This window comes from Chrysochloris asiatica, unplaced genomic scaffold, assembly GCF_000296735.1.
Source record: "Chrysochloris asiatica unplaced genomic scaffold, ChrAsi1.0 scaffold00128, whole genome shotgun sequence".
Lineage (NCBI taxonomy): Eukaryota > Metazoa > Chordata > Mammalia > Afrosoricida > Chrysochloridae > Chrysochloris > Chrysochloris asiatica.
Window position 1 is genome coordinate 815,707 of NW_006408646.1, and position 24,230 is coordinate 839,936.

Below are 24,230 nucleotides of genomic sequence, written 5' to 3' on the forward strand. Positions count from 1 at the left end.
TTCCTAGTCTGTCTTTGTTTTGTAGCTCATCTGAAACCTGTACACCATGGGTGACCCTGCCGGTTATTTAAAATACTGGTGGCATAGCCCTCAGAATCATAGCAACTCAAACCACCACAGCACAACAGATAGATGAGTGTTGGCCGTTTGGTTTTATGTTGATAATGTTTATATCAATATTCCTTCTTTAATTTTCAAATCAAAATTTTTAGTTTGCATGTGCAATATTGTATCTTTTAATGATAAGATTTCCTTTAAAAGCCCCAGAGTACTAGACACAAGAGTAGTAATTATGTACCTTGTGTACTTTACCAAGTGGACATTGATTTTATAAAGTAATGTTAACAGCTTTTTTAATCTCAGAAATGATTTACTCTATGAGGTACTTTCTTTTTCCTGGCAAAGGATCCCTGGTGACATTCTGGGTTAAGCATCGGGCTGCTAACTCTAAGGACTGCGGTTCAAACCCACCAGCCACTCTTTGGGAGAAAGCTGAGGCTGTCTGCTCCTGTAAAGACTGACGGTCTCAGAAACCCTAGAGGTAGTTCTGATCTGTCTTCCAGGGTCTCTGTGAGTTGGAATCAACTCAATAAAGTGGGTTTGGTTTGGTTTGTATATCGACATCGTCCTGGCTACTCACATATACCTCTGTGAAGAATGTGTAGCATTACTTCATTTTACAGATGAAGAAATTGATCAAACAGTTGCCATGGAGCTGATTCCAACTCATGATGACCTCACATGTGTTAGAGTAGAACTGCGCTCCAAAGAGTTTTCAATGGCTACATTTTTGGAAATAGAACACCAGAGTCTGGGTGGACTTGAACCTCGACCTTAGGGTTAGCAGCCTTACTTACCATTTACACCTCCCAGGAACTTTGAAGAAATTGATGTTAAACGTTTCCAGGCCTGGCTCATAGTTAAGCAGCTAATAAGCAGTTGAGCGCCACAACTGGAACCCAACTCTGGGATGCTCTGCCCATAAAAATATGGAAAAGCCACACTCCAAACTCTGGAGGGTCTGGTGGCATATGATCTGTTTATCTCTGTCATCATCAAAGGAATGCATTATTGGAAATTTCTGATTAGAAAGTTACTGATTTCTTTGGGCTGTGGTGAAATCCTGTCCATCTTGGTAAGGCTTTTGTGTGGTCACCACTCCTTGAGTTGCTTGAGGAACTAAGATCCATTTTGCTGAAAGTAGAAAATTATATGAAAGTTTCTGTTTGTCAAAACATGAATAAGATAATTAAGAAAAATGTTTGTTGTGTTTTCACTGAATGTTCATTTTCAGTGACGGTTCTTTCTCATACAACAGTTTCTATACAAGTTGTTCAGTGGCATTGGTTACATTCATCACAATGTGTGAACGTTCTCATATTTTCCATTCTGGTGGTTCCGTTTCCATTCATCTAGTTTCCCTGCCCCCATTACATGCTTCTTTTTGTTTTAAAATCATTCTTGACCATTTGGTTTCATCTAGGTGATTTAAAAAAAAAACGAGCACAGTACTCACAGTTGGCAGTCATTATTTGTGAGCCAGTCGGCTATTTAGCTATAAGAGACCTGACTCATGACTTAGTCTTATTTCAAAGTTAGAAGAGTATTCCAGGGCAAGAGTCTCAGGGTGTCCTTCAGCCTCAGGAAGTCCAGTAAGTCTGTTTCTTGTTTTGTTTTACTTTGTGTTTTAGGAATTTGCAGTTTTCTTCCATGTTTTTCTCCCATTCTGCCAAAGTCCATCTGTTGTGGCCTTGGTCAAGATAATCCGAAGTGGTAGCTGGCACCATCTAGTTCTTTTGATCTCAGAGTAATTGGAATCATGGATCATGTAGAATAAGACATATTTTATGTAGTTCATTTTCATGTCTGTTTGTTGACTTAACCTATATATTTTTTCCGATGATATCTTAATTACATAGTGCCACAATTTCATGTAAATGAGGAATCAAGTAGTTCAAATAAAATTTGAGTCTTGCTTTTCAAGGACTTAATATACAAGGGGAAGCAAAATAATATTGTTACTCGGGTTCCAGTTCATACATGCATTGTTGTTGTTGTTGTAAGTGCCATCGAGTCGGTTTCGACCCATAGCGACCCTGTACAGGGTTTCCGAGGGTGTAAATCTTTACGGAAGTAGAAAGCCTCATCTTTCTCCCGTGGAGCTGCTGGTAGTTTCGAACCACTGACCTTAAGGTTCGCAGCCCGATTCGTAGCCACTACGCTACCAGAGCTCCTTCATACATGCATTAGCTTAGCTTATTCCAAATAAAATGTGTTTAAACAGGTCTCTGTTTAAACATTTTCTCAGAAATATAATTGTTGTAGTCTCATTTGGGTGCCTGCAAAAAAAAAAAAAAAAGGTCCAGTCAAAACAGTGGCTTCCTGGGGAATCTGCGAGGTCAGTTTAATTCAAAACAGAGAGGTCAGCTCAGTAGGTCATGGTGACTGGTTTGCAGGATACCAAAGGGATCATCTTGATAGGTTTTCTCAAAGGATACAAGATGGTCATGGAGGCTTATTAGGAAGACACTTTCAGAAAATGGAAAACTGCATTGGTGAGAAAAAGGCCGACAAAGTTGTGCCAAGGAAGTGTTCTCCATCACAACAAAGCACCTGCTCATTCTTTAAGAGTTGCAACGCCCGTCCTAGGAGAGTTTCACCCGGAAACCTTACTCCTTCTACCCTACAGGCCTGATCTTGCCCTTTCAGACTTATTTTTTTCCCAAACTCAAAGAACATTTCAGTGGGACACAATTTGAGTCCCTTGAGGATGTGAAGACAGCAGTTTTGACATGTGCAAATCAAAGAGCTTAGAATTCTTTGGGAAGGGTTAGAGAATTGGAAACACGCCTTCATGGGCGTATAGGCCCAGATAGAAGCTATGTAAAGAAACAATAGCTTCACATTTTGATATTTTTCTTTAGTAAAGGTTTTGTTTTAGTAATCCTTTGACTTACCCTGGTAAGTCACTATCAAAGCACCATTTGTTCTCTGGACATTGTCAATGTGTATGGCTTTTGTATTTCTCTGTCCTGAGTGAACAGTGATGAAGCATAATACTTTACCCAAATATTAGCCAATAGCATGTGTTAACTTTGCATGATGTCACATTTTAATGGGATGTTCTTTATTTCTACAGCCATAGCCCTTTCAGACAACATAAAACCAAAGATAAGCATGAAATAGATCGGATGACACTCACAGTGGTAAGGGGTTTTAAAATTACCTTCTTGGTAGAACAATAGAATGATTTCCAACTTTCAGTCTATTTGGAACCCTGTGGCACAATGGGTTAAGCATTGGACTGCTCACCGAAAGGCTGGCAGTTCAAAACTATCAATCACTCCATAGGAGAACCATGAGGCAGTCTGCTTCTGTAAAGATTTACAGCCTGGGAAACCCTATGGAGCAATTCTCATTTGTCCTGTAAAGTCACTATGGATTGGATATGACTTGATATTGGGTTTGTTTTTGTGGTGTGGAGGTGGGGGTACATTTTGTTATGGCCAATGTAAAACATGGTTTTTGAAGTAAACACATGAAGAGATATATAATCCCTGGAAGAACTTCTAAGGGAAACATTTAATACAAATAGATATAAGGTTAAAAACCACACTTAATTCCCCAACAGACTGAGAAAGATAGAGTAAGCTGAACAAAGCTTAAAGAGATCGAATCAAAGGAAAACCTGCAGAGACGCCAGTAAGAGGGAACATAGCCCCAGCTTGATGATGGATTTGGACACTGATTTGTAACCTAATTCTCTTTCTCCAGAGTAAACATTATTTCTTGATATATCTTCAATTCTGAATACTGTGCTTATCCAAAGCATGATTTGAATCTGATTGGGCATGAAGGCATTATTTCCAGGAATGGAGTTGTAAGATTTTGCTCTTCTTTTCCCCAGAATGTGGAACTTCCGGACACTTTCTCCCCTGAATTAACATCACTTCTGGAAGCCTTGCTTCAGCGAGATGTTAACAAACGACTTGGCTGCCACGGAGCTGGGTACGCTCCCATTTCTTCTACATTTTGGGATCTTTACCTTAAAACTGGAAACATTCTTTTTTTTAATTATTTTTAATATTTTACAAACCAACACTTAGTGTTAGAAATATCAGTTGTTATTGGGGCAAAAAGCCTCCTCCTTCTCCCATGGAGTGGCTGGTGGATTCGAACCACCGATCTTGTGGTTCGCAATCCAGTACTTATCATACAGAGCCACCATGCTCCCATGCCTATGTATAGTATTTTTATTATATACATAGCTGACCAATATGTTTAGATGCACATTTCCTTACATATCAGTTTGAGAACTGACGTATTCCTGTTCTAAAAGGTGAGGAATTAGCTCCCTCATTTCCCTCTCTCTAAAGAAGAAAATAGAGTCCTGGTGTGGCGCTGTGGAATAAGCTCTGGACTGCCAATGACAAGGTTGGTGGTGCAGACCCACCAGCTGCTTCTTGGAAACCCTATACAGGGTCATTATGAGTCAGAACTGACCTAACAACACTTAACAACAACAATGAAGAAATCAACAAAATGATACATTGTCACTGAGTTGAGTCTGACTCATAGCGTCCCTGTAGGACAGAATAGAACTGCCCCATGGGGTGTTGGAGGCTGTCAGTCTTTACGGAAGCAGCCTATTTCCTCTTCTTCCATAGAGCCACTGGTGTGCTGCAGAGCGCTTAACCACAGCACCACCAGGGGTCTCTCTCTAGGCTAGCCTCCCCTTACCAAAAAAAAAAAAAAAAAAAGGCTATGTGCATAAATACGTCACAGATAGGCAAGGAAATTTACTAATATAAAAAAAAAAAAAAAAAAAAAAAGAAATGCCTCCACTGGTTTTGGTTTCTTTGCATTTGTTGCTTGAGCTGATGTACTTTCCCCCTGTGCCTTCTCACCCACTAGTAACAATAGCTTTGACTACCCACCATATAAAAAGAAGGTACTAACATTCCTGCCTGCTGTTTCCACCTTCTAAGCCTCTCCCCATGGCTCGTCTCTGCCATGTTGAGTTTTAATTTCACATGGTCAAGTGACATTCATAATTTCTGTGCTCTGATTGATTTCAAAAGTTGCAAATGGATACGTATTCAGTATGGCACCTTCAGCGTGGCTCCTCGCAGCCAGCAATGAGCCTTAAGTGGCGTTTGTTGTGTTTTTGCATGGATGTGTCTCAAAGGCAGTATCAGTTTTCCCCCAATATGCCTACGCCAGTGACTAGCCCCACTATCAGCGCCCTTCCATCCAAAGAGTCTCCCTTTACTCTCCTGGTTTGATTAGCTCCCATGCCTTCTGTTTTTCTGGGTTCCCCTCCACCTTGTTTACTAGAAAATGTGCTCAAGTAATGTACTTAGAGAGGCGGGTGCAGTAGGTAATCTCTCTGGATTCCTCCACATCGAAAAATACCTGTTGGCACAATGGTTAAAGCTCTTGGCTGCTAACAGAAAGGTTAGCAGTGTGAACCCATTAGCTGCTGTGACCCTAGGGAGGAGGCTGTCTGCTCCTGGAAAGCTGGACAGCCATGGAAACCATGTGGGGCAGTTCTAATCCAGCCTCTAGGATCACTGTGAGTCATAATCCTCTCTGTGGGACAGGATACAGTTCTTAATGCAGACACTTTCTGAAAAACCCAAACAACCAGAATAGAATGCTACGGGATGCCCAAGATTAGAAATCCTTTTGGGAGCAGAAAACCTCATCTTTCTCCTGAGGAGCAGCTGGTGGGTTTGAACCATCAACCATGTGCTTCGCAGCCCTATGCCCTTGCCACCGGGCTTCTTAATTTTTGCAGAGCATTACCCTTTATTCACAGACACATACTTACAACCGCTACCATTCTGTCCGTTATCCACAGCGCGCAGGAAGTGAAAGAACATTGTTTTTTCCGAGGCGTTGACTGGCAGCATGTCTACTTACAGAAGGTACTCCACCCCACGTGCCTTTCTCTGTGTCTCTATGCTGTGTGTGTCCTTGTCGAGTTCTGTCCCAAGAGTGTCACTGTGTGTTCAGTGTCCTTTGGTGAAACTTAATTTCTGAAATAGACACATTTTGAAAATATCCTCTGTAAATTAATGTATTATGGCGAAGCAAAACTATCAGGTACTAATTCTAGTGTCTACAAAGATGAGTTAGAAAAAATTGCTACAAAATCACCGAAGCCTTTATTGTTTCTCCACATCTCCTCCATCTAGTTCTAGATACTTCTGAAGATGATGATTCTATCTCTCTAACCCTTCTTTGAAGAATTCTGAGCTCTTCGATTTACACTATGTCAAAACAGCAGTTTTGGCATCCTTGGGAGACTCAAACTGTGGTCCTTTGAGATGTTCTTTGGACTTGGGGAACAAAAAACAGGTCTTAAGGGCAGTGTCAGGGCTGTAGGTAGATAGGTTAGGTTTCCCAGTGAAATTCTCCCCAGGAGGAAAGAGCAGATACAGTGTCGTGATGAAAAACAAGTCCTCCATGTACCTTTCCTTTTCCTCACCAATGCACTTGTCCATTTCCTTAAAACTTCTCCCTACTAAGCACCCATGATCATCTTGTACCCTTTGAGAAATCTATCAAGATGACCCCTTTGGCATACCCCAAACCAGTCCCCGTAACTTTCTGAGCTAACCTCTCTACCTTGAATTGAACTGACTCAGCACATCCTTTTGGAAACCATTATTTTGATTGGAACTTTTTTTGGGGGGGAAGACTACCTAATGAGACTAAAGGAGCTCTGGTAGTGTAGTGGGTACGAATTTAGTTGCTAATCTCACGGTCAGCAGTTCAAAACTACCAACAGTTCTGTGGGAGAAAGATGAGGTTTTCTGCTCCTGTTAAAACTTTTAAAGCCTCAAAAACCATGTACAGGGTCACTATGTGTTGGAACCAACTCCACGGAACATAACCACCACCATCACCACCACCCACAATGAGACTGAGAGAACTTGTCTGCAGTCATCCACAGAGACATAGTGAAGTACATTTTGTTTGGGGTAAACCTGTGCTTGTGTGACCTGGAACTCAAATAGCAATGCTTTCTGACTTACATCATTGTAAACGTTTTTGCATTTTAACTCATTTTCTGGAGTGCTTTTTTTTTTTAATGTTTTATTGTGAATTATGTGATTGTTTACATGGGAGAACATTAGCTTTACATTCATCCTATCGTATATTGTTTCACTGCCATGGTTACAATCCCCTCCATGCATCATCAACCAACCAAAGGGTATATATCCTGCAAGCCTGCCCCCCGGTCATCAGCACACAGCCCCTCTCCCTCTCTGGGTCTAGAGTCCCCAGCCGCTCCATCTCTCCACACGTCATAGTCTCTGCCTCCATCTCTGGCATCACTGTTTCTCTGGGCAGGGTCTCAGACTCCACTCTTCTCCCTTGATGGTCCCAGGAACCTCCGCTCCTGGACTGCAAAGTTAATCACTCCCCTCCTTTGCTACAAAATGTCTCCCTTTACATTTCCAATCCTCACAGTCAGTCCTGATAACAGTTATTCACTGTTGTACCACAAGAAACCTATCCCCATCTCCTTTCATCAGCCCTGTCCAGACAGATTGGATACTACTCAGTGGAGATTTTACCTTCCTCCGTGCCCTCTGGATCTAGGTTCCCTCTTGAAAGCTTGTAAGCCTTTGTAACTTCTTGTCTTTGTAGCCCCCCCACCCCCACCCGCAAGCCAGTGTCCAAGTTGCCCATCCCTGTCTACTTTGTGTATGGAGGGGGTGGGAATGATCCTCGCTGTGAAGATTTGTTCCCTTTTTTGAGCTACTGCATCCATATGTGTAGGTCAAGTTCATCAAATTGCTTTTTTTCCTCTTCTTTCTTCTTCCAGTTGAGCTCTGATCATCCAGTCATTGAAGCCAGGTCAAGTGGGTATTATCTGCAAGTGTGGGTGTTCTTATGCATATGCCCTCTCTTCTTATCAGCTGGATGCTTCACTCTCCACTCTAGTCCTCTGTGGCTATGTCACTGACTCTGGGCCCAGGAGTCCCCAGGTCTTGCCACACACTGCTGGCCAACCAGGTCTCCCCCTGGGTTCACAGGAGTCCATTGAACGTTGTAGGGCCTAGTTCACAGTTTCATTGCTGTTTTTCCCTCACTTCCTTATCGGTGACGAACATGGTCACCAGTAAGAGCACATGTCTGCTTGTGTTCAAGTTTTAGTCTTGGAAGGGGGTTTGCCCTGAGGGGACCTAACCACTTCCCTTCAAGTCTCCTGGGCGAACAACTTGCTTGTTCTTGTAGTGATCAGTTGGACTGCCATTATTGTTTTGTATTTTTCCTGTCAGTCTTTGTTTCAGGAAGTAGCTTCTGTTCTTCTAGCTGCTCCAGACTGGTCTGCTTGTTCTTTCAAGTGGAAATTTCCCACCTCAGAAGATTCTGGATGGGTTCAGGATTCCACCTAAGGTCTTATGTAATGCAGAGGCTCCACAGAAAGCTTCCTTCACTTGGCAAGTTCTAGCCCCATTTTAGATATACCAATCAGTTATAGGCAGAAGACGGACTTACAAGCTTTCTATGGTGATATTTCTGGCTATTCCTTTCTCTCCCCCCCCGCCCCCCAAGTGTCTATTTTATAATGGTATGCCAGGAAAACCAAGATTCAAAAGACAGCCAAGCATCTTAACATTATTTCCCCCCTTTAGCCCTTTGTAACCATGTATCGATCCCTGTTTCCCAGAGCCCTGTTGTTCCAAGGTTGTGCATACATTATTATTTACCAGCTCTAGTAGTGTAGTGGTTACGAATCAGGCTGCGAATCTCTGGGTCAGCAGTTCGAAACTACCAGCTGTTCCATGGGAGAAAGATGAGGCTTTCTGCTCCTGTAGAGATTTACAGCCTTGGAAACCCTGTACAGGGTTGCTATGAGGTGGAATCGACTCCATGACACATAACAACAACAACAACAACACTTACCCTATGCAAACCTGCCTACTTGTTTTCCCATTCACCTTGTTCTTCCATTCTCCTCCCCCTTCTTGGGTATTGCCCCCTTCCCTAGCATCCAAACTCTCCTGTGTCTATTCCCTACCCTGTGCTCCCCCCTCCCCTCACCCTACCCCACATATCCCAGTAACCAGCAAAGAATCCCAGACCCCTTTAATATGGGTTCTTTTTCTTAGACTTTTACAGCAGTGGTCCTATGCAGTATTTCTCCCTTTGTGACTGACTAATTTCACTCAACATAATGTCCTCAAGGTTCATCCATGTTATATGGTGGCTTGCTGCTTCCTTGTTATTCTTCAAGGTAGCATAAGATTCCATTGTGTGTATGTACCACAGTTTGTTTATCCATTCTTCAGTTAATGGTCACTTAAGCTGTCTCCATCTTTTTGCTATTGTAAATAGTGCTGCTATGAACATTGGTGTGCATATATCTACTCATGTTATGGCTCATATGTTTTGTGTGTAAATACCAAGTAGAGGAATTGCTGGATCAAAAGGTAGTTCTATTTCCAACCTTCTGAGGAAACGCCATATTGCTTTCCAGAGAGGTTTTGCAATCCCCCCAGCAATGCAGTTGCGTCCCATTTTCTGGAATTCTTATCTCAATACCTGTTACTACATTTGTCATAGCTTTGCATTAAAATGCAAGAATGCTTTTGTCATAAACTTGTATGAGTCATGGTGTGAGCAGCTAATCACAAGGTCGTCAATTCAAAGACACCAGTCACTCCTTGAAAAGCCTATACAGGATTGCTATGATTAAGATCCAGCTCGAGGGCACATACCACCACCACCATGTAACTGGAGAGTTTACAAGGTTTTATAACAGCGCAATTCCCTTTCCCTCTTTCATTGCTTTTATTAAGAGGAAGACATCACAGGTTTATTATTTTTTAAACATATATGATCAACTTTTGAATCATTTTTTTGTATGAACTCAGACTGTAGGGGAATGGTGTTTTTTTTATTTTTGTTCTTTAATAGGAAAGAGAAGCTCACTGGTAGGCCTACCTGAGAGTTGAAGCTCCAGTTGCCTTGGCATTAACCTCAGAGCACTTGCCAGGCCTGGAGCACTCCCTCCACCCAGCCATCCTTCAGCCTCACGTTCTAGCACCATCTGACAGGATATACTTTTTGAAAGCTGAGCTTTGCAAATGTACACTCTTTGTTGTTGTTGTTAGGTGCCATCGAGTCAGCACCAACCCATAGCGACCCTATGCACAACAGAATGAAACACTACCCGTTCCTGGGCCAAACTCAACAATTGTTACGCCTTAGCCCATTGTTGCCACCACTGTGCCAATCCATCTCGCTGGGGGTCTTTCTTCTTTTTCACTGACCCTCCACCTTACCAAACATGATATCCTTCTCCAGGGACTGGACCCTTCTGAAAATATGTCTAAAGTATGAGAGACAAAGTTTGGCCATCCTGGCTTCAAAGGAGCGCTCTGGCTGTACTTCTTTTAACACAAATCTGTTAGTTCTTTTATTAGTCCATGGTACTTTTAATATTCTCCTCCAACACCATAATTCAAATGCATCAATTCTTCTACGGTCTTCCTTATTCACTGTCCAACTTTCACATGCCTATGAGGTTATTTAAAATACCATGGCTTGGGTCAGGTGCACCTTAGTAAACTGACGTCTTTGCTCTTGAACACTTTTAAAGAGATCTTGTTCAGCAGACTTGCTTAATGGAATATGTCATTTGATTTCTTGACTGTTGCTTTCATGAATGTTGATGGTTGATCTGAGCAAAATGAAGTATTGGATAACTTCAATCTTTTCTCCATTGGTATGTTCAGTCTTAGGGACTTCATTATATTTGATTATTTAAGATATTTGGATATTAGTCTTGTGTGCGTGTGTGTGTGTGTGTGTGTGTGTGTGTGGAATATGGGAAGTTTTACAGAGCAGGTCAGTTTTCCACTCAACAATTCAGACACATTTAGTTGCATCTCATTGATTGCAATCCCTACAATGTAACATCTCTCATCCCACTTCGTCCCTCTGTTTCCTGTTTCCATTCCTCCTCCTTTCCTAAGTCTTCTGAACTTGGTCCTTTGTCCACTGCTGCCCTTTTGATCTTAAATGATTACTTAGTTAAAGATGTGTGTTCCTCCCTACTGTTGATGTTTCCTCCTTATAGACCTATCTGTTTCTTGGCTGAAATTTGAGCCATGATGGTGTCTTCCTTTCTAGACCTGAATGATGACTGAGAGAGCCATAGTCTTAAGGATTCCACCAGTCACTATCCAAACTGTAAACCTTGTCTTTTTCATGATTTTGAGTTTTACATTTTTATTCCAACTCTCTCCAGGGATCTTCTAGTGAGATCCCTTCCAGAGAAGCTGATAGGAGCAGTTGGGTACCATCTAGTTCTTCTGATCTCAGGGTGATGGAAACTGATGTTTACATGGTCCATTAGTCCATTGCACTAATTTGGATATTAGTCTTTTGTTTTTCCTCTTAAGTTTTTTAGTGGGTCTTCCTTTTAGGCTTGTTTAATGCAAAAACACTTACATGTTTTTTTGGAAGGGGCTCCCAAAAGTTGAAGAGAAAATGGAACTAAAAGATAGGGAATTTTCCATACAGGGGCTTTGAAGCCCCTGGCAAGTGATGGAATTTGTGTAAGTGTGACTGAAACACTGCTCACAGTGGAGCTTACTGATACCTGATATTGTGTGCTGTGTTCTTCCTAGGGAACGTTAGGTGGGGACGGGGCTGTGAGGAACAGCTGATAACTGTCACATACTTTCTGGGTCTTCCAGTATCCCCCACCCCTGATTCCTCCTCGTGGAGAAGTCAATGCTGCCGATGCCTTTGATATCGGGTCATTTGATGAAGAAGACACCAAAGGCATTAAGGTAAATGTGGAACACTTACCTTTTGGGTGGCAGGTGTAGGAGGATAGCTTTTCTATTAGGAATGTCTTATACCTAGTGATTGTCCTAGTAATGAGCTGCTTGTGGGAATGTAACTTATAAATGAATATGAAGATGATTGACAATATAGATATTTAAAGAATCTCTATTATTTAGAGACAATGGAAGTTTTCTGTGAACTAATCACTTTATTTTCTAAAAATTAAACAACAGTCAGGAGTCCTGGTGTGGCATTGCAGGATAAATCACTGGACCTCAAGGTCGCTTTGAACTTCATAGTCAGTGGTTCAAACATTCCAGCCACACCTTGGAAACCCTATACAGTGTCTCTACGAGTCAGAACTGACTTAATGCATGTAACAACAACAACGGTCAAGTGTTTATTGATGAGAATATTTGTGAAGTAAAACTTGAACGTATGTGAAGCAGGGAGGAAAACACAATACCCACCCACCCATCTGCCATTCCATGATATCAAGAACCCCTCGCCCTGTGTAAAAGAACCAGCCACCATAACTCCTTTAAGCGATCTCTCTATTCTGGGCTACAAAGAGCAAATAGCATGAATCATTCTGCATTTGTCAATCAAAGGTGCAATAATCACTGTTGTTTTTTTATTTTATGTAACCCTTTGCATTTTCAAACGTTCGCGTCATTATTTTTTTCCAAGTAAGACAAGGCATAATTATGGGTGGTGAGTCATGAGAGAAAATAATCCTCCTTAGGGTGCTGAGTCAAAATGTATCCCTATGTGTCAAGCTCTTGTCTCCCCACCGTACCCCAGAGTCTCCCACTCCTTTCGACATCCGCTCTCCCTCTTACCGGCTGCCCTGACAGAGTCGAACTTTCCCCATCCCCCCCCGAGTGTTTTCTAGGTGAGAATCTTGATTGAAGCAGATCACCCAGGACTTTTTTCCATGACACCTTTGGTAGATTCAACCGCTAAACTTCTAAGTTAGTTGTTGTCAGTTTTTTGGGTACTGTTGAGTAAATTTTTGAGTCTTTGTTACCCTGTGTGACAGAGTAGAGCTTATATCAGCCCCTTCATCTTTCTCAAGTAGCTTCAGAAGGAGATGACCTTGCTAGAATGCAGGTCTGCAGGATGGAGGTAATCGGGCAACAGATCAAACATGGGGGCTGGAGCCTGCCAGTGACGGGGACCCAGAGGCACCTGGGAGCTGGAGATGGCTGGGTGGAGGCCTACTATGGGGAGCAGCTAGTGGAGGCGGGGAAGTTTCATTCATGAGATGTCTCTGAGGATACATGAGAGAAGGAAGCCCTGGTGGGCTCATAGGTTAAACGTTGGGCTGCTAACTGCAGCAGTTCGAACCCACCAGTTGCTCTACATGAGAAAGATGAGGCAGCCTGCTCCCATAAAGATTGACAGCCTCAGAAACCCGAGGGAACAGTTCTACTCTGTCCTAATGGGTCTCTGTGAGTTGGAATCTATTGGGCGGCAGTGGGTTTTAGATGAGAGAACCTATTGAAACCATCAGGCTTATAGTCAGTGCTTACCAGACTAACAGCTCCTGTTAACTGTGGTTTGGGTTCTTCCCGACCAAGAGCTCAGAAAGAGGACAGCACTTCAGAGTAACAAGGAGCCTGTGGCCAGGTGACAGCTGTACGTGAGGAACCCAGATCCTGGACACAATGACCGGAGCCAGGCTGGGGGAATGTATTTAATACTGCCGCCACCCATCTGCCAGTGGAGGCTTGTGCATTGGTATGATGCGGAATATGCTTCACCAGAGTTTCTAAACTAAGACTAAGAAGAAAGGCCTGGTGATATATGGATGAAGATCAGCCAGGGAAAACCCGATGGGTCACAATAGTTCAATCCCACAACCCATTGTGGGGATGGCCCAGGGCCAGGCAGCAACCTTCTGTTGTGCTTGGAATGACCAAGAGCTGGGGGCAGGCTCACTGGCAGTGGACAACAGCTATAAAACAACAACAATTTGTTCTTTACCTTTAAAACGCAGCCCAAATAATACAGTTTCTTTAAGAGCAACAACAGAATACAAAAAGGAAAAAAAAAAACCCACTTTGCTTCATGTAAACATAAATTATCTTCTTTGTTCTATTCATTTTTAACAACATAGGTGGGATCACAAAGAACAAAGTTTTCTGAAAGTAATTAACAGTATAATGTGTGTACCACTACCGCTGAGGTAATTCAAACTCCTAGAGGCAGCAGTTTGGAACTACTAGCTCCTCGGAAGAAAAATGAGACTGCTCCCATAAAAATTTACAGCCTCAGAAACTCTATACAGGGTCTCTATGAGTCAGAACCAACTCCACAGCACACCACCATGACAGTGGAACTGTTCCATGGGATTTCCAAGGCTGTCAGATTATGAGAGCAGACAATCTCATGTTTCTTCCATGGAACAGTTTGTGGGTTTGAACTGCTAGCCTTGTTTGTATATAAAGCCAACACTGAACATTTCAGAGTAACTACTTTAGGAAAGAGTGTGTTTTTACTCCGGTCGGACTCTTTAGACACTGCCTAGTGACCTTGCTCAGAGGTGCCTGTCGGGCCTCAGGCCTGTAACACACATACACACACACACACCACTGGTCACATTCAGAACAATTGAGGATTTCAAATCTGGTCATACTTTGGGAATCTGAACAAAATTGAAAGGAGGAGGGTGGGGAGAGGAAGACTCTATAAATAAAACCAGTTTCAAAAAAAAACAAAAAACAATTGCTATTATATCGGGGACACCACACATGTCAAAAGCAGAACTGTGGTCCATGGCGTTTACAGTAACTGAGTCCTCAGTTAGTTGCCAGACCTTTCTTCTGAGGTGCCTCTGGGTGGACTTGAACCTCCAAGTTTTTTGTTAGCAGCCCAGTGCATTATTACTGGCCATTAAAGTTGACACATTCATAGAAGAGATGAGAGTAGCTGGAGAACACCCCAGCTTGGGGCAGGGGACATTTTTCCAGGTTTTATTGTCTACATGACTGTGGATAAGTGTCTTCAGCTCTGGAGTCTTGCCCTGCTTTTCTCTCCAGGCAGGGTGTGAACGAACCACCACATCTCTAAGGAGCTCTGTTTTTCTGTGAGATCACATGCTCATTTACGCCAGCATTACCTCTGTCATAAAACCGTAAACGCATAAAACCAATGTTTCTGCTATGCTTCAACATGCAGAGCCAGAAGGAAGAGTTTTGAGAAATATTTTTCAAGATAAATACTATCCTTAAAGGTCGTTTTAATTTTAGCACCTCAGAGACTAAGTTGACTTAACTCAATGTGTATGAGCTTTATGTCATACATAGGATTTTGCACTTGTAAATTGTGGTTCCTTAGAATTGGAAGGTTCGAAGAATGAGTCATAATTCTCTCCTTTCCCTCCCTCCTGAATATTTCAGATCATTTGAGGGTTAGGTTAGCAAGCCATCTTGACTCTTGGCTTTAGTTGTTGTTAATGCCATCAGGTCTGTTTAGTAAAACTCTCTATTTTCTTACATTCATAATTGAATTTTTCATTCTGTCCATTCAGAAAGCTCTTACTGTCGCATGTAGACCACTATACACATTAGTTTTCTTTGCCAAAACTACAGAAAAGATATTATAGGATAGCAAACTAAACCAAAGGGTGTTTTCCTCAGTACACTTTGATTGCCAGATTATCTTTCTAGTATTGTCTCTCTTTTTTTTTTCTTTCTTTCTTTTTTTCTGAATGTGAAATGACTATCATTTAGAATCATTTGTGGACTGTGGGTGCTTGCATTGTCATTAGTAGAACTTGGCAACAACTAATAAATGATCTCGGAATGACTGTAAAGGAGCTCCCATAGCACCATGGTTAAATGCTCTGCTGCCAAGCAAAAGGTCAAGGGCTCAAACCCACCCGCGACCCTGCTGGAGTCAAGACCTAGCGATCTGCTTCCATAGAGATGGCAGCCGAGGAAACCCTCCAGGGTGGTTGTGCTCTGCCCTGTAGGGGTCGCTGTGAGTGGATGGCACCCAGTAACAACAAAGGACTGTGTGTCTGTTTAATAGTCCCCCCTGAGCACAACAGTGACCCATCATCCGTCCTGTGTGGAGCTGTCGAATCCATTGCCTCTGTGAGTCTGTTAAATCATAAATATCTTGATTTCTTAAAATAACAAGCTTCTTGATTGCGACCAAGAACTCTACAAGAACTTCCCCTTGGTCATCTCGGAGCGCTGGCAGCAGGAAGTGGCGGAAACCGTATATGAAGCAGTCAACGCAGACACAGATAAGACCGAGGCCAGGAAAAGAGCTAAAAATAAGCAGCTTGGCCACGAAGAAGGTAAAATAGCTATTATGTCTCCAAACATTTCTAACGCAAAGCATTGCAAAGCATTACCACAGCTTCTTATAAAACTAACAAGGTATGTGGGACAGAAAGTACTCTCTAGGAGAGAGAGAGGAAAAAAAACATACTGCTAATAATGCCCAAGATTATTTTAGTTTTATCAGACTTGGGTGAGCTCAGGATAATATGAAGGAGCTTCAAGAAGTTGGTGGGAAAATGGAATGAAAAGATGGTGGCATTTTTCCGTGAACTTTTCAAGTGTCTCGTGGAGTCACGGTGTGGTGCTATAGGATAAAGCACTGGACCTCAGTGTTGGTTTGAACCACAAGGTCAGCGGTTCAAACTCACCAGCCACTCTTCAGAAGGAAACCCTACACAGGGTTGCTATGAGTCTGAACCAACTCAATGGCACTTAACAACAATGTGTTTCAAAGTGTTAGTCCATGTAATTAAAAGGGTATGAAGACAGTAACCAGGGTTTCATTAGCATGTACTCTTCTCTTACACTGTTCAGGGGCTAGTGTAGAACTTTTTTCCAGAATATGAAAGTATCAGGAGTCCTGGTGTGCATTGTAAGATAAGCACTGGACTGCTAACCACAAGGTCAGCAGTTCAAACCCACCAGCCACTCTTCGGAAATCCTATACAGTGTTGCTATGAGTTGGAACCAACTTGACAACACTTAACAACAATAACAAAGTATCGGGAATAGCATATAACCCTATGCATTGTATGAACTGGAATCCTAGAAGCAGAATTTTTTACTCACCTTTATACATTCTACTCTGGCAATCCTAAGCATGGGGCTCAACTAGTTTAAATAACTTGGCGATTCTTTACTGTAAACTAGCACACCTGGTTTGTAATACAGATGTATTTGTCAAACTTTTGTCCATTTAGAGGGATATGTTAAATGTATCAACATATTGAGAAGCAACTATTTAATATGTCAGGACAGAGCAGGAGCCTGGGTGACACAGTGGTTAAAGCGCCCTGCTGCCAACCGGTAAGGTTGGCGGTTTGAACCCACCAGCTGCTCCTCAGGAGAAAGATGTGGTCTGCTCCTGTATAGATTTGCAGCCTTGAAAACCCTGTGGGGCCGTTGTCTTATCACATGGGGTTCTGAGTTGGAATCGACCCCACAGCAATGGGTTTGTTTTGGGTTTTTTGTTGGTTTGGGAGACGGAACTGAAGATGCCTCTGTTTTTAAGAACCCCAGACCAGATGTGTCTCAGATGCAAAGAATTAACAACAAGATTTTTTTCTAAAAAGCATGCCATTCTTTTGTTTTTCTTTCTTTCTTTCTGAGAATAATGGGGCTGTGATGTTTCTGTTCCAGAGTCAATTTCATTTCTAGTTCTTTTCTACTCAGATTATGCACTGGGAAAAGACTGTATCATGCATGGGTACATGCTGAAACTGGGGAACCCATTTCTAACTCAGTGGCAGCGACGATACTTTTATCTGTTCCCAAACCGGCTGGAGTGGAGAGGCGAAGGTGAATCCCGGGTGAGTGGAAGTAACCTCCGTATGGCCCCTGTCAGCGGGTACTTGGTACTGCTGACTCGTGTTTGCACAGCACCTTCCTGAACCATGTAAGAAAACAAAAGTGAATCCACTGCCTAGAGTCGATTCTGACTCACAGTACCCTTGTATAGGTATTCCAAGACAGACAGCCTCGTCTTTCTCCTGCAGAGCAGGTGGGGGGTTTAAAGCTTGTGGTTAGCAGCCCATTGCCTAACCCACAGCGCCATCAGGGCTCCTTCCTGAGTGGTAGAGCCACTTTCATTTGGACACTGGGGATTTGAACATTTACCCTTTAACGTTTAAAAGCATAAGCCAGGGAAGAACATAGTGATATCTGAAAAGGGAACATAGGCCTTCATGAGGCCATAGCGCCACATTGCCACAGGGGTTTGCAGAGTCCGACCCAGATTTTATGAAGGAAGAAACAGCTTGGTGGGCTAGTCCATTGTGGGGTGAGAGGTGGTTCGACCCAGGCCGGCTGGCCTATATACCCTCTCCTGCCAACCTAAGCATAACGCAGCCACCACGGGTCATGTCAAATAAGAAGAGCATGTTGTTGTTGTTAAGTGCCATCGAGTCGTTTCCAAATCATAGCGACCCTCTATAGGGTTTCTGAGGAGCGGCTGGTGAGCTCGAACCACTGACCTTGTGGTTCAAAGCAACCTTGTGGTCCAGCGCACTGACTCACTGAGAGCAGGATTAGGACTTCACCTCAGCCCCACTTCCTTTTGCCTCCTCCTCTTGGTACACTTTCTGTGTTGAATTCATATGCCAGCAGAAAGCCTTAGCTACTCTTTTGAGAGCTAATGTTTGTGACTAAAATAAAATAGAAACTTCTGGTCTCCCCCACCCTGCCATGATCCCTTTCAGCAAGTCAGCATTTATTAAGCACTTGTGTGAGGAGCCCTGAGGGCACAGTAGTTAAGCAAGGTTGGTGGTTCCAACCCATCAGCTGCTCTGGGCAACAAAGAAGAGGCTACCTGCTCCCATAAAGATTGACAGTCTCAGACACCCTATGGAACAGTTCTGCTCTGTCCTCTAGGGTCACTGCGAGTTGGCATCAACTGGACGGCACAGTGAACCACCGTGGTGGAAGCCATGTCTTCTGTTATTGGGAGAAAGATGGGGGCCAAATGTTCATAAGGCAGACGATAGTCTAAGTACTGGGTGACTGGACGTACCCAAATGCTGTATATTTGACGTGGACTATGTGTTTTATACCCTTAGAAGTTGCCACTCAGTTTTAAGTAATTTCAGTGGCATATGAAAGGGCTTCAAAAAGCCGGTAGAAAAATTCCATTAACTTTCAATTCCATTTTTCCACAAGCTTTTTGAAGCCCCCGCAAATTATCACATTTCTTCAGAAATAAACTAGATCTTTTCTTTTACTGGCGTTACAGAAATCTTTGTTTTTTTGAAGTTTCATGTAGGACTTAACTTCCCATTCATGAGACTCTTTGGGGGCCCTGAGGTATAACTGAGGTTCTAAGAAGCATGAAAACGGCTCCTCAAAGGTCTGTCTGTGTCCAAATCATGAATAACCCACTGCCTCTGATTGATTCCGACTCATAGCCTCTCTGTAAGGACACAGTAACACTGCTCCCCAGGGTTTCTGTTAGCAGCCCAGTGCTTAACCCACTGTGCTCCCAGGGCGCCTTAGGTAATCAGTGTTGTGGTTAAGTGTCATCAAGTCCCTGCCATCAAGTTGGAAAACCAGTATAGGGTTTCCAAGGAGTGGCTGGTGGGTTTGAACCGCCACATTGTGGTTCAAATCAACCTTGTGGTCCAATGCTGATCCCCCAGCGCCTGGACGTTTAACATTTGGCTGCACACAGGTAAGCCTCGGTAGTCAGCAGTGGAAGGAAAGTGCCCCCCCTTCAGAAAATCAGAAAGCTTCTAATAATATTGGAGTGTAAGAGAGCGCACGCAGTGTGGAGGCTCTGTAGGATAAGCACTGGACTGCCAACTACAAGCTTGGTGGGTCGAGCCCAGATACTCCGTAGCAGAACAATGAGACTTTCTGTTCCCCCCAAAATAGTTTATAACCTTGGAAACCCTATACAGGGTTGCCATGAGTTGGAACCGACTCTTAACAACCATGGAGTATTAAGCGGAGAAAAATGTTTCCCCTTTGATTAACATCTGATACAATAAATTATCTAGATTTAAAATACTGCAAACCATCAGCTCAACTTTCAGTCAAGCTGTAGATAGGTATACAGTGGGGACAAACAACACTAGTGAGATATGCTCACCAAAAGGGCAGCATTTGCCCAAGGTGGAGGGTAGGGAAAGGAGTAGAAATGTGAACCACAGGGGGGAAATGGGATAAATGATGTTACTTGGATGGGATTGCAGTCATGGAGATCAAACGAAGTGTAAAATATGTTGAATGTAAAACTGATGATCAGCTCTGTAAACTTTCACTCAATTCGTAAAAAGTTAAAAAAAAAAAAAAAAGTGTATAGACCTAGATAGAGACAGTATCAAGAAATAATAAGCTTCACATTTTGATATTTTGGTTTAATAAAGATTTCTGTGATTTTATGGTGGTGGTTGTGTGCGGTCGAGTCAGTTCCAACTCATAGCGGCCCTGCATAGGGTTTCTGATGCTGTAAATCTACAGGAGCAGAAAACCTCATTTTCCTCATCAGGAGCATCTGGTGGACTCTAATTGCTGAGTTGCAGTTAGCAGTCCAATGTATAACCCACTACATCACCAGAGTTCCTCAAATATGTAATCTATGGAGTCCTGTTGTGGCACTGCACGACAATGCACTGAACATCAAGGTTGGTTTGAACTGCAAGGCTGGCAGTTCAGACTCACCAACCGCTCCTCGGAAACCCTTGTCAGGGTTGCTATGAGTCAGAACCGACTTGATGGCACTTAACAACACTGTGTGCTTTGAGATGCTACAGAACATACGTGACTGGGTTCTTAAGTATAAATATATATGCATATATACATTTAGATAGATTAGATAGATAGATAGATAGATAGATAGATAGATAGATAGATAGATAGATAGATAGAGATATAAAAAAGAAAGAGCAATGAAAAAGTGTGAGTTTACAATGATGTTGTTTTTCATTTAGGATTCCTGGAGTATTTATCCCAAAAAACATAAAATGGTAAGGTAAACCATACTACTCTAGCAGTCACCCCTAAGCAGTAATGTCATAGGCCTGATGTGACCATCTTTATAGGATGTCACAGGGACATCATTTTGATATTTGCTTCCAAGCTAATATCACCTAACATTGATTGAGCTGCTTCATTAAAACCAAACCGCCTGCCCCTTTGCTCCTGTGAATCATACGCAGTGCTCCGTTGCTCCCTCACAACTGTGTTGATGGCATTGAGTGTCTCCGACACCCACAAAAGCCTTCTGGTGATTGGTGATCATTCAGAAGTCAGTCTGTACTGAGGGAACACCTTCGCTGGGTTTGCCGGATGGAAACAGCCCTTTCTTTTGCAGTTTATTTGAGATATTATCACTTGAACTTTTATCTATGTTTCTTTGTAGCTGCTGCCTCCCCAACGTTAGAATATCTTCAAAGAACAAAAAACAAAACAATAAAAATACAGCCTGCCATTGCTTTATTTATATTTACTTTTCTTAAAGCCAGTCGTTTTCAGAATCCCAAAGAATTGGAAGTTAACACATCATTCTTCTTTTTAGCAAAATTTACTGACGATGGAACAGATTGTCTCGGTGGAAGAAACTCAGATTAAAGAGAAGAAGTGTATCTTGCTCAGGATAAAAGGAGGGAAGCAATTTGTCCTGCAATGCGAGGTGAGTTCTTACTTATTTGGCTCCACAGGTAAAGATAGAACAGTGACAGAAAAAGTTCAGTCAAGATGGCTACCTGGTTCCCACACCTGGTCTTTCTCCACTCTTCATCGCATTCATGCTCAGCAAGAAAGTCCCAAGGTAGGCTAGGTTTTCAGCAAACCAACAGTTAGTTTAAAAGATGCAAGTCTTGGAACAGGGCCAGAGTCATTTGATTAATAACTTGAGATAATTTGGTTCCAGAAACTATCCAAGATTTTAGAAGAACTTAGACTTTAGTTCCTCTTTAGATCTGACCTCTCAGAGTGTTTGAGGTGGAGACTAGGAGGCAAAGTGACTTTCAGCTAACAAATGATGCCTCTCCCAAGGGCAGAGACACCTCTCATTTCCCCAGAGCTGTAGCCCAAGTTGTGTGGATTTAATCCCTGGGTAGTTTTTCTAGCACTATATATCCTGCTTTTTTAGGATAAATACTCCAGGCATCCTAAATGAAAAAGCAAGGCCATCGTTAGGAGGCCACGTACTAATGGCCATAAACCAGTTGTTGTGAGGTGCGGTGTAGTTGGTTCCCACTCATGGCACCCCCATGAAGGACAGATGGGACCCTGTGCAGCCCCACATCATCTTTGTTTGAGCCCATTGTTGCAGCCACTGGGTCGTTGTACCTCACTGAGGATCTTCCTCTTTTTTACTGACCCTCTACTTTACCAAACGTGACGTTCTTCTCCAAGGACTGGTGCCCCTGCTCACATAGCCACAGCCCTCTCTAGGCTTCAGCTGGGTTTGATCATTTGTTGCAGTGGCCACACAAAGCTAGATACCATACTCACAATTATGGGGTTTATTAGGAAAGTTAGGGTATAGTTCAGGGTCAGATATGCTTAAGACACAGTTCTTCCAGTCACAGCAGTCTTTCCTCAGCTGTGCTCACAGGCAGGCTTCTCTTTGGCCCTCGGCTCCTTGGCCTGGCCTTTGCCCCACTCTGGCAGTGATAAACAGCTTTTTCAGGACTGCTGATCAATGCCCAAAGGGCACTCCATTCCGCTATAAGCCACAGCCTGAAGGCACTTGGCTCTAACTCTGTGTGTCAGCAAACCCAGCTCCCCTAATTAAGTGCCTGGAAGCTGCTGCCCAAACACACTCAGCTTTGCTTGCTCTGTGGGCTGGGAATCCCTCCACTTTGTCTTGTGCTTTGGCCCTTGGTTCCGCTGCTTTTGCTCCTCTGCCACTCCTCCGGTGTCACAGCTTTCTGTCCCTGAGTTGAGGAGGTTGAGTGCACAGTGTTCTCAGGGTCCAAATGACATGTTCCACTCCTGGCTCTTCTTTGTTGGTCATGACATTCCCCCTCCTGCTTCTGAGACGTTCATTTTAAACCCAGCAGGATAGCAACATCGACTAATCCCCTCATTAGATTTCCAAGTGTTTATAATCACAGTGCTGTTAACAATCACTAACAAATGAATCATAGAACCCATCAGCATCTATCTAACCCCCTCCCCTGCTTCCCTTACCCAGACTCATCAGGAAAAAGACATTCAGTGGAAGCTTGAAAAGACTATAGCTAGAAGAGACATTAAATACTTAACTACCCTACAGGCACAAACAGTCTGTGCTCATCCACTCCCCTAAAGGCTGGTAGTTCAAACCTGCCCAGCAGTGCCACAGAATAAAGGCCTGGCAATCGGCTGCTGTAAGGATTTCAGAAGAAAACCCTACAGAGCCATTCTTTTCTGTAACACATCAGGTCACCATGGGTTTTAATCACTTCCACAGCAGTGGGTTTTGCTGTTGTTCAGTTTTAATCAGCGAAGATCCTTTAAAGAGGGTTCATACTACTTTATACACATCAATTGTTTTAGAAATCCAAGATAGAGTCTTAATAAATTAAAGGCCGAGGCTCTCATAGTGGGATCGGCCCAGAATTATCTGAAGGACATGAATATGGACTTTCAGGGACAAGTCTCAAAGCCTCAGCACGACTTAATGGCTAGTTGACAGTGTGTTATTGTTACAAGTGATAGAGTAGAACTGTCCCACCAGGTTTTCTGCTGGCTTTGTGAGAGCAGACCACCAGCTCTTTTCCCTGTAGTGATAGATGTTCCATTAGAACTTCTTCTGTGGGTCAGACTAACAGGGCATGCTTCCAGCAGAATGCGCCTCACATCTCATGCCCTGCGAGCATTTGTATCGTTAAGAAGGCTGTCACCTTTTCCGCATTTATGTTCCCGTCCAGAGTGACCCAGAGTTTGCACAGTGGAAAAAGGAGCTGACCGAGACCTTCATGGAGGCCCAGAGGCTCCTGCGTCGCGCACCCAAATTCCTCAACAAGCCACGATCCGCTGTCCTGGAACTCTCGAAGCCGCCCCTATGCCACAGGAACAGCAACGGCCTTTAGCGTGCAGGGGTGGGAGGGGCCTGAGCCTACTGCGTGCCTGGGAAGGTCTCCCCTGGCGCTCCCAGCCCAGCCACGGCGCCTGATTGAGATGCACATGGTCAGACCCAGGATTTGCGGAGCGCAGGGGTTCTTCCGTGCCTGGAGGGAGATCTAAGAGGCCAAGATGCTCCTAATAGGAGCTAGGACCCTGTCAGGCAAGGGGGTGGGGCCTGTAGTAAGATCCGGCATGCCTGTATCCCACTGGAAAACTACTGAAGTGAAGAAGCCTCGTCTTCTTTGCTGCTCACTTATTTTGGTAGAATCGGAACCCAGAGCTGGCAACAGTGTCTGAAATATCTTTAACTTTCAAAGATGAACTTTGACCAACTTCAGTTGG

General features: G+C 43.3%; 1 protein-coding gene across 1 annotated transcript in view; it reads left to right on the forward strand.

Moving 5' to 3' along the window:
- The window catches only part of ADRBK2 (adrenergic, beta, receptor kinase 2), a 211,931-nt gene extending 188,076 nt beyond the window's left edge, over window positions 1-23,855 (forward strand). The window contains exons 14-21 of the mRNA XM_006869187.1: window positions 3,140-3,206; window positions 3,908-4,008; window positions 5,864-5,930; window positions 11,727-11,822; window positions 15,970-16,132; window positions 17,511-17,647; window positions 21,349-21,462; window positions 23,693-23,855. Coding sequence (XP_006869249.1) covers window positions 3,140-3,206; window positions 3,908-4,008; window positions 5,864-5,930; window positions 11,727-11,822; window positions 15,970-16,132; window positions 17,511-17,647; window positions 21,349-21,462; window positions 23,693-23,854 — 907 coding nt within the window. The 3' untranslated portion in view covers window position 23,855. The remainder of the gene's footprint in view (window positions 1-3,139; window positions 3,207-3,907; window positions 4,009-5,863; window positions 5,931-11,726; window positions 11,823-15,969; window positions 16,133-17,510; window positions 17,648-21,348; window positions 21,463-23,692) is intronic.
- Window positions 23,856-24,230: the final 375 nt, after the last annotated feature.